General features: G+C 49.9%; 1 protein-coding gene across 3 annotated transcripts in view; it reads left to right on the top strand.

Moving 5' to 3' along the window:
* Window positions 1-49: 49 nt before the first annotated feature.
* Window positions 50-10,934, top strand: part of CERS5 (ceramide synthase 5) — a 43,251-nt gene continuing 32,366 nt past the window's right edge. For all 3 annotated transcript variants that reach the window (XR_007354087.2, XM_048832298.2, XM_048832297.2), the window contains exon 1: window positions 50-288. Coding sequence is in view for 2 of the 3 variants with exons in the window: in XM_048832298.2 (XP_048688255.2) it covers window positions 83-288 (206 nt within the window). In the remaining variant the exon portion in view is untranslated. The remainder of the gene's footprint in view (window positions 289-10,934) is intronic.

Genomic DNA, 10,934 nt, shown 5'->3' with positions numbered 1-10,934 from the left:
GGCGGGGCCCCGCGAGGGGGCGTGGCCCAGCGCGAGCGCCGCCCTGGCCCGCTGGCGCGCCGGTCGGGGCAGGCGGCGGAAGATGGCGGCGGCCGCGGCGGCGCTGCTCTCGGCCTGGTTCTGGAACGAGCGCTTCTGGCTGCCGCACAACGTGACCTGGGCGGACTTGGCGGCGGCGCCGGGCCCGGAGGGCGGCGGCGGCGGCGCCCGGTACCCGCAGGCCGGGCACGTCCTCTCCGCCTTCCCGCTGGCGCTGGGCATCTTCGCCGTCAGGCTGCTGTTCGAGAGGTGAGAGCGGGCCCCGGGGCGCCCGCCGAGCTGTCTGGGGACACGGCTGGGCACCGCTCTCCAGAGCCCCCCCCGGGACCGGAGCCGGGGAGCCCCGCGCGCGCCCCCCCCCGGGACCGGAGCCGGGGAGCCCCGCGCGCGCCCCCCCCCCGGGACCGGAGCCGGGGAGCCCCGCGCGCGCCCCCCCCCCCGGGACCGGAGCCGGGGAGCCCCGCGCGCGCCCCCCCCCCGGGACCGGAGCCGGGGAGCCCCGCGCGCGCCCCCCCCCCCGGGACCGGAGCCGGGGAGCCCCGCGCGCGCCCCCCCCCCGGGACCGGAGCCGGGGAGCCCCGCGCGCGCCCCCCCCCCGGGACCGGAGCCGGGGAGCCCCGCGCGCGCCCCCCCCCCCGGGACCGGAGCCGGGGAGCCCCGCGCGCGCCCCCCCCCCCGGGACCGGAGCCGGGGAGCCCCGCGCGCGCCCCCCCCCCGGGACCGGAGCCGGGGAGCCCCGCGCGCGCCCCCCCCCCGGGACCGGAGCCGGGGAGCCCCGCGCGCGCCCCCCCCCCCCGGGACCGGAGCCGGGGACCCCCCCAGGGCAGGGCTAGACACAGCTCTCTAGAGCATCCCCAGGGACTGGCGTTGAGGAGCCAGGCCCCCCACCCACACTCACCCACAACCTCTTGGGGCCAGGGCCAGGGCCAGTTCTCTACAACATCCTTAGGGACTAGAGCTGAGGAATTGGCCCCCCAGTGCACTTCCTCCCATGGGGAAAGGGCTAGGGAGAACTCTCCATAGAATTTTCCAGCACCCCACGGGGTATGTTCCAAGCTGTCCAGGGAGAGCTTTCCAGAGCCCACATAGGGACTAGACTTGGGTACCCCACAGGGTATGCCTCGAACGCCCTGGGAGCAGGGTTGGAGAGAGGTTTCCAGAGCATTTTCCAGCCCCACAGGAACCAGAGCTGTGCATCTCCTGCCCTTGGGGGTTCCACCACTCATCTATGCAGGGGACATCTTCCCCACTAAACTCAGGTGCAGCTCAGGCTCCCAAATTCTCAGGATCAGAGACCTGCATCTTTAGATGTTGTATGTCAGGGAATGGGAGAGGTTCCTCTAGGTGTGGTACCTGGGGAAATCTGCCTATCAGTAAAGGCTTGGAATGATATTTTCTTACTTACCAGAAGTGTTGTGAGAGTTAATAGCCATGAGACACTGGGAGATTTTCAGCCATATGGTAGTATGCAAGCTTTATTTGTGTGTGAATTGCTACCTTCTGACTAGCCAGTTTGTTGAACATCTTCTGCAGTTCAGAAATACTGTTATGAGTCTGAGCAGGGTGACAGAATGACATTGGTAGAAACTGAAGTCCCCTTTAGCCACAGGAAAAATATAGCATGGGCAATAGCAGGGCAAGCTTCCTCCACTCTGTTCTTCCAGCATATCTCAAATCTGAATGTAGACAGGTTTCATTCAGCCCTTGGCCTCTTTTCTCAGACTGCCAATGAGGGAGCCAGGTAGTCCCAACTGTGGCACTAGTTTTTGTGATGGGAGACACCTATCCACTAACCACTCGCCAAACCCACTTTGTACAGGTCACCAAACAGCCTTCAGGTACCTATAGGTACGTCTACACAGCAAAAAATAGATGAGTCTTATAGCCTGGGTCAGCTGACTGAGACTCGTCTGTGGGGCTAAAAATAGCAGGTGTAGCATGTTGGGGCTGGAGCCCAGGCTCTGAAATCCGGTGCGGGAATAGGTCTCAGAGTATGGGCTCCAGCCCAAGCCCAAATGTCTACACTTCTGTTTTCAGCCCTGCAGCTTAAGCCCTGTGACCGTGGGTCAGGTGCATTAGGGTTTTGGTTGTTTTGCTATGTAGATGTATCCCATGACTCTCGATCATTAACAACATAGCTGAAGTTTGTGACAATATCAATCCCTTAACCCTTTCATCCTCTCATTAAAATACGCTTATTTGCTGCAGATGTGCTCTTGTGCAGCCCTCCAAGCACAGCCAGGTTAGTGGTGTGGGGGACATACTCTATGAAATGTTCAGTCCACACTCGCTAATAAAACACATTTGAAATTGTGTGATGTGATATCTCTGGATTCTTAAAGATCCTTCTTGTAAATTTATTCTGGATGTGCAAATTAACTTTTTTGCTAATGCTCTGTGAACTTGCCATTCTGTGATGCGCTTCCTAGATTTTTGGATCTTCTTTACATGCAGTTCAAAGATGGATGTGGGCCTTGTGGGGTTTAAGTCAAAACATTTATGCAAAAACGTATCTTCACATCTCAATGTGTGATTTAGGATATAGACTTCAATTGCTTTTACCACTTGGCCTGCACATCTGTTGGCCATGCTGAACTGCTTCTTCTGGGTTGCAGTTGCTAATAGTGAAACTATTGTACAGGTTGATACTATTTAGCAATTCTATTCATTCTCAAAGCTGTTTGTTACAGCTTTATCTCTAGACTTAAGAAACGGAGAACAGTGGGTGTAGGAATAGCATCCTGTGTAAAAAAAAAAAAAAAAAAAACAAAAAAACACAAAACCTGAAAGCATAGAATCTTATTCATATTCGTGTCAACTGCATGAAGAAAGGGAAATGTACTGAACAGTATCCAAAGTAATTCTTTGAGGTAACACCCAGTTAGGATTTAAAAAATCACACACATGCATCCGATGAAGTGAGCTGTAGCTCACGAAAGCTTACGCTCAAATAAATTGGTTCGTCTCTAAGGTGCCACAAGTACTCCTTTTCTTTTTGCGAATACAGACTAACATGGCTGCTACTCTGAAACACACTACACTGTTACTATGTGAGGCTTTCCCTCTGAAGGATGTGGGGAGTTGTTTGCCCAATCCCATTTACGCTATAAAACATGAAGCTTAGTCATGTCTCTTGATGCTTGCTTCATGTACAGTAAACCTTCGTTAAGTTTGCATGAAAATAAGATGGAATATTACGTAACACTAGAAAATGTACTTCAGGGAGCAGCTTTGAATTTGCAGGAAAATGCACAACATGATCTAGGGCTTTTACATCTTTGAAGTCTGACATCCGGATGTGTTGTTGCTTCAGGCTTGTGATGGTTCAGCCAAGTACTCTGAGAATTCAGTTTTCTTTCATTTCAGTGCCTGTAAAGCTAGAAAAATTGTGATTGTAGGCTAACCCAGGATACTTTCTTCAGACAAGTGAAATGCAATTGCTTGCTGCTGTCCTGCACTTGAATATTTTGAGTGCTTTGTCCATCACTGCATCTGACCCAAAGCTAAAGATAAAAAATGGTTAGCTCTGCCACAGTTTCCTTGTAAAACTCACCAGAGTGCAGAAAAAATAGATGACTTGCCCACCTGGTCTGTTACTTTGTTAAACGCCTCCTAGTTCCAAGCAAATAATTGCACCATATATTGCATCTTGATGATGGGGGACCTGCATATGGCTTAAAAAACATTGGAATGTCTCTCCTCTCATTAGAGTTTCAAATTATTCATAAATAATAGACATGAAAATGTTTGTTCTTCTCGTCTGGTGCATGAGTTCCCTGATTGTTTCTCATTGTACAGCCAAGTGCAGGTCAGATTTTATGCATAGGTGACATAGAAGGGGGGTGTTCGGCATTGTTTCCCAAAGGGCTTTTACACAGGGAGACAACACAGGGGAACTAACCAGATAATTTCTCTGTGCAACAAGGCAAAACCTTTTATTTATGAAAAGGGCTGTAGAAGGAAACTCACTAGGGAACGAGTCAGTTTCCTTTTGCAAACTTTATATGTAAAGTGCTATGGGTTTTGAGCCAGCATAAGTGATCTAGGACATGAAAGAAGGGGGGTGGGTGAAGGAGAGAAGCAGAAAAAGGAAAAATATAGAAGAAAAGGCAGAGGAAAGAAGAAAATAGAACAAAACACTAACAGAAAAAGCAACTGTCTGCCCTTCTGTCTCTCCCTCCTTCCTCCCTCCATCCTGCCCTCAAAAAAAAAACAAAAACGGGGGTTGGGGGGACAAGCATCCCAGAATTCCTTTGCTCTGCCTTCTGAGGCTCGTCTTCTGAAGCATCATGCCATCCAATGCAAAGCACCTGGGGGCACAGTTCCCATCTTAGAGTGCCAGGGCTGGTCCTGGCCAAGGGTCCACACTCGGTAGCAAACAATGACAGGAAATTGTGTGATGTAATGTTCTGTGTTACAGGGATGTTGCAGGGGTCAGGATGGAATCCCTCCTCCTCTTCCCATGTACAGCACTGAATAACTGGCCCAGGGATATTTGTTTTGGGTAGAAGTGCAGAATATTATAATTTTCCTTTGAAGCATCAGGTATTAGCTGCTGGCAGAGACAGTACCACACTTGATCTAGTACAGGAGCTTCCATGTTAACACTTCGTCATCACCATAACTTCTGGGTTATGTTTCCTGGCTTTGTGGTTCATCTACATCTGAGAGCTTTTCTATACCTTTAATGAATGTTTTCATACCTCTATCCCACTATAGGTCAGGTTTAGTTTGTATTTTGCAAAAGCATATCGTCAGAGAGATGGGTCATGCTGATACCTGGCTTGTTTTTCTAAACTTGCTGCCTATTCATTTAAGTGGGTGTCTCCAGGTCCTTGTGTTGTGAAGGGGTAAAGGACACTGCCTTATTCACTTTCTTCACACCATTCATGATCTTATAGACCTCTATTATATCCCCCCCTTAGTAGTAGGGTGCGACAAGTACTCCTTTCCTTTTAGATGAACAGTTCCAATCTTTAATCTCTCCTCATGTGGAAGTTGTTCCATACTCCCAATAACTTTTTTGTTGCCCTTTTCTGTATTTTTCCAATTCTAATGTATCTTTTTTTGAGATGGGGGTGATCAGAACTGTAGTCAGTATTCAAGGTATGGGCATACTGTGGCTTTATGTAATGGCATTATAATATTTACTGTCTTATATATCCCTTTTCTAATGGTTCCTAACATTGTTTTTTGACTACTGCTGCAAATTAAGCTGATGTTTTCAGAGAATATCCACAATGACTCCAAGAACTTTTTCTTGAGCTCACAGCCAATTCAGACCCCCATCATGAGAAAAGCTGGGACTATGTTTTCCAGTGTACATTACTTTGCATTTATCAACCCTTCCCTTCTATTCCTCCTCCCACCTCACCACTTTGAACATGTCATAAATGTTCACATTTATCTAATAAAATCCCATTGTGCACATACTACCTTCCAGGCCTTGGGAATTATTAAATCAAATGGCTTCCTTGACACATAATTGGCAGTAACACTGATGACTCAGAGATTGAACTGTATTTGCAGTTCTTTTGCTTTCTGTGGCTTTCTCCTTCCTCCTCTCATTCCCCCATTCTTTCTTCAGCATTATGAGGAAGTGTGGGTTTTCTTCCTTGAATGGTTTGTTACAGCAACACACAAGTTTCTCTTCTAACTAAATATCATCTTGATGCAGAGAGCAGTTTACAAAGAGATCTGTGAATCTTTAAGTTGACTGTAAACAGGGAGGTGTCCCCAGCAAGCAGTGTATTCCTGTCTGGCTAAGAAATCTCCCTGGATTTTTGCTTCCCATAAGGCAGAGTTGAAAATTAGTGTCTTGTAAATCATTTACATATCTAATAAAGTGAGATTATGAAGGAGAGAGGCTGCACAGAGGCTCAGCCTCTGATCTTGAGAATGCAATTTGGTAATTGGATCCCAGCTGCTGAAAGGTGCATTGGTCATAAATTTTATTATCTAGGGAAAGTTTTTTGTGTGTATGTCTTTTCTTTCAAGCTGGGGTGGGGACTCAGCAGGCAAAATAGAATGTTGCCCTGTTGGAGGTTGCATTTGGGAAGGAGAGCTCTTCAGAGAAGATATTTGTGCTCTTCAGGAGGAAGAAAAGACAATGCAGACCATTCAGAATCCCCAACCTCTGTTTTGTCCCCATTTCTGCCTTGGTTGTCCATCAGGCAGACAGGGAAGGTGGTTGTCTTGATATTTTTGGGAGAGCAGAAAGTTAGACTGGGCATTTGGGTGAGAATTGAGTGAACAAAATATATCTCCAGTGGGATGAATCACAGTGCCTTGTTAATTCTGAGACTGCTACCGTGGCAGATTGCAGAGTTGGTAGGACAGCTCCTTGAGATATTTTGAATTGCCATTGACTTTAAAGGGCCATACTGATACCCACATCTCTCCCAGTTCTGGAATCCATAGCACCTGAGTTGTTGCTGACTGACCTGACCTAGTCTGCATTCACCTCGTGATATGTCTCCTGTAGTGTTAGGGTATGTCTACACTGCAGCGTAAGCTCAGGGTTAGTAGAACTTGAGTTAGCAGACCCTGGGTTTGTTAGCGTTGGGCTTGAGTGTCTACGCTCATTTGTAACCCAGGTTAGGAGTTGTTGAACTCTGGGTCCCAAACTGAGTGTCCAACGTATCCTCCTGGGGTCCAACCACCCATATCCTAGACTTCCTAGTGCCCTCCCAATATGTGGTCACTCTAGCCTTTTGTTAAAGGGAAAACTTGACTGTCCAGCAGATGAAAATAGCCAGCCTGTGGGATTGGGGAATACTTTTAGTGGACTCCCAGAGCACGAATCTAATGGGGCTGCATCTACACTGCAAAGCAACAGGGTTTGAACCCTGGACATCAGCTTGACTCAGGCTCAGACCTTCCACTCCTGTGGAGTCCTGGGATCTGGATTAGCATGATTTGTGTGTAAATGGAAGGAGAGGTTAGGCTTGAGCCTGAGTTCAAATCCTGGGCTTACACTGCAGTGTAGACATGCTCTTAGAGAGAGACACAGAATAGTTGTTCAGATTCTTTTCCGCATGCTGAAACTTCAGGCCCCTGGAATGCTTTTCTATCCCAGTTTTGGGCAATTTACTAACATCTAAGTTTCCCGGTCTCTAAAATGGGGTTAATGATACTTAGTATGCTTTGTAATGTACTTTGAAATCCTCTAATGAAAAGTGCTGTTCAAGTTCAAAGTATGAAGATCACTGCACTCCTCACTTTATACACTTGTGCTCTGCAGTGACCTGTTGATGCCATCTCTAGCTGTAGATTGAGTTTATTGCAGGTTGTAGTATGGATCTTGTAATGTACAGTTTGCTAGCATTTGTCAACAATAAATGCATTGTACAACCCAATTTACAAATAGAGACTCCTGATATCTGACCTAAAATCTAAGTTGCATTGCTCTCTCCGTAGTGAGAGTTGTTTGCGTATTAGGGCATGGCTACACTTGCAGATGTAGAGCACTGTGAGTTAAACCTGCCTTTGTACAGCGCAGTAGGGAAAGCGCTGCAGTCTGTCCACACTGACAGCTGCAAGCGCACTGGCGTGGCCACATCTACGGCACTTGCAGCGGCGTTGGGAGTGGTGCATTGTGGGCAGCTATCCCACAGAGCGACTCTTCCCATTCTGGCGCTGGGGCTTGTGGGAAGGGGGCGGGAAGTGTGGGGCATTCTGGGTCCTGTCCCAACGCCCCATGATGTATCAGTTCGCATCCCAGCATTCCCTTTGCTTCCATCCACATTTGGAGCCATCTTTCAATGTTTTTTGTACTGTGTGCTCTGTCTTCCCTTTCGGTCTGCGGGAATGGAGCCCGAACTGCTGAGGAATATGCTGACAAGTCTCGTCAGTGCGTCACGTTTGGCAGTCGAGTTATTCCTTAAGATCCAAAGTGACAGTGAGGACTCAGACGACGATATCGACTCGAGTAACACAAACGACACAAGTTTGCTTGCGGCATTCACAGACATGCTCACCACCATAGAACGCCGCTTTTGGGCTCGGGAAACAAGCACTGAGTGGTGGGATCACATCGTCATGCAAGTCTCGGATGACGCGCAGTGGCTGCAGAACTTTCGGATGAGAAAAGCCACTTTCATGAGACTGTGTGAGGAACTCGCCCCCACCCTGCGGTGCAAGGACACGAGATTGAGAGCTGCACTGACGGTGGAGAAGTGGGTGGCTATGACAACCTGGAAGCTGGCAACTCCAGACAGCTACCGATCGGTCGCTAACCAGTTTGGAGTGGGGAAGTCAACCGTTGGAATCGTGTTGATGCACGTTTGCAGGACCATTAATCGCATCCTGCTCAGAAGAACCATGACTTGGGATAACGTGCATGATTATGGCTGGCTTTGCACAAATGGGTTTCCCTAACTGCGGAGGGGCGATAGATGGGACGCATATTCCAATTCTGGCACCAGCCCACCTAGCCACTGAGTACGTTAATCGGAAGGGCTATTTCTCTATGGTTCTCCAGGTGCTTGTGGATCACTGTGGGCATTTCATTGACGTTAATACAGGCTGGCCTGGAAAAGTGCATGATGCACGCATCTTTTGGAACACTGGCCTGTTCAGGAAGTTGCAAACCAGGACTTTTTTCCCAGACCAGAAGATCACCATAGGGGAAGTCGAAATGCCCATTGTGATCCTTGGAGACCCCGCTTACCCTTTGATGCTGTGGCTCATGAAATCCTACACAGGGAGCCTTGACAGCAGCAAGGAGTGGTTCAACAACAGGCTGAGCTGGTGCAGAATGACTGTGGAGTGTGCTTTTGGCCGTTTAAAGGGTCGCTGACGTTCTCTGTATGGGAAGCTGGACCAGGCCGATAACAGCATCCCCATGGTTATATCCGCGTGCTGTACCCTCCATAACATTTGTGAAGGGAAGGGTAAAAGATTCACTCAGGCATGGAACTCGGAGGCTCAACACCTGGAAGCTGAATTTGAACAGCCAGAGAGCAGGGCTATTAGAGGGGCCCAGCGTGGGGCTGCAAGGATTAGGGATGCCTTGAGGGAGCAATTTGAGGCTGAAAGCCAACAGTAATCTCACGGGAGTGAAGTGCGTTAGGAATCTGTGTTTGCTACGTATGATACACTGACTTGCAATGCCTGTTGCTTTCCTCGGCTAAGGTTTTTCTTTTACGTTATGCAATAATAAAGAATGTTTTCAAAGCCAAAAAATCAATTTATTGTAAAGAAACACAACACATCTGCTTGGGAAACACAAAGGGCAAGGGGGTGGGATGGGGAACGGTGCAATTACAGATTTGCATATGTCCTGTCTGGAGTGCTGTGCAATGTGTGCTGCACTTCAGGATGGCTACACTGCACGGTGATGGGGGCTGAGCGCGGTGGGTCAGGGTCGTAGTGTTCAGGGCTGGGTGGTGAAGCTACAGGTGTTGGAGGCAGCGGGTGGCGGTAAGAACCTGGATGTTGGGCAAAGTGGTTTGGAGGTGACATGGGGGCACCTGGGAAAGAGTTTTGGGACAAGGGCTGCAGGGTGGGGTGGGCGTGGTAGTGCTCCGCCTGCATGGCTACGAGCGCCTGGATCGAGTCCGCTTGGTGCTCCATGTTGCTTATCAGCTGCTCTGTGCTTTGGTGCCAGCGATCCGCATTCTGCTGGCGGACCCTCCTTTCACTCTCCCGCCACTCCTGTGCTTTTTTTATTTCCATTAGTTGAATGCTACATTACTTCATGCAGCATGTCCTCTTTGTTTCTACGTGGCCTCTTCCTGATTCTTTGCAGCCCCTCGGCCGTGGATGACATGGATGGCTGAGATCTCAAGGTTGCATCTGTAAAGGCAAAATGCAACACTTAACAGAGGCAGCATTGTTCACACCAGACAGAGCAATGATTTCCCCCGTACTCAAGGGCAAGCACAGTATACACAATAGCATAATTTGCCTGTCCCAAAGCAAGGGCACATAACCCACCAGAGCCCCAAAATGGTGAGTAAGCACAGGGTCAAGCGTGACTGATTGTTTCACAGCTGTACCGTCCTCTGGGTTTCTGTGTCTTGGGGAGAGCCAACAGTGGCAGGGGGCCCCTATACTGAACACTGTCCCCACATTTTCCACAGGAGTTCGTCCTGGAAAATATCTCGCTGCTGAGGGTGACCAGTAGAAGACCCTCCCTTGCTTCCCTATAATGCGGCTTCCGCCCTGGCCCATATGCAGCTTGCCTGTGTGCAGCAATGGTCCCCCCCACCCCTCACGGCACAGTGGCACGGACAAGTTAGCCTTACCGGGACGAGGACAACAGTGGCTCTCCTGAAAAACCTGCGCAAGCGCATTGCCCAGTTTCTGGCTGAGACTTTTGAAGAGATCACTGAGGCCGATTACTGCGATGTGAGAGAGCACATCAACGCCCTATTCCGCATCTATACATGCATGCAGCCCTAACCCTCCTCGCCCCAAGAGCCCGCACTGAATAACTTCCTTCCCAAAATAAAAGCTGCTTACCGGGAACCTCCTCTGGTGTTTGTCCTTCCCCAAGCACTGGCCGCCGCAACTGGCTACCTTCCTCCTGGCTTGAGAACAGCTCCTGGCTGCATGCCTCTTGGGATGCCGGGGTGTCTTCCTGTGCCGGAGCACCCTCACTCCCGCTTTGTTGCTCCTCCTCCTGCCTTGTTGCACTGGCCTCTGAGGTGTCCATGGTGGTACTCGGCATGGAGGTGGGGTCGGCCCCAAGTATCGCATCCAGCTCTTTGTAAAAATGGCAAGTCGCGGGGGCAGCACCGGAGCGGCGGTTTGCCTTGTGAGCTTTGTGGTAGGCATTCCACAGCTCCTTCGCCTTAACCTGGCACTGCAGTGCGTCCCAGTCATGGCCCCTTTCCATCATGTCCCTTGATATCTGCCCGAAGGCATCGTAATTCCTACGGCTGGAGCGC

Source organism: Caretta caretta, chromosome 20 (genome assembly GCF_965140235.1).
Source record: "Caretta caretta isolate rCarCar2 chromosome 20, rCarCar1.hap1, whole genome shotgun sequence".
Lineage (NCBI taxonomy): Eukaryota > Metazoa > Chordata > Testudines > Cheloniidae > Caretta > Caretta caretta.
This window is presented reverse-complemented; position numbering and strand designations above follow the sequence as displayed.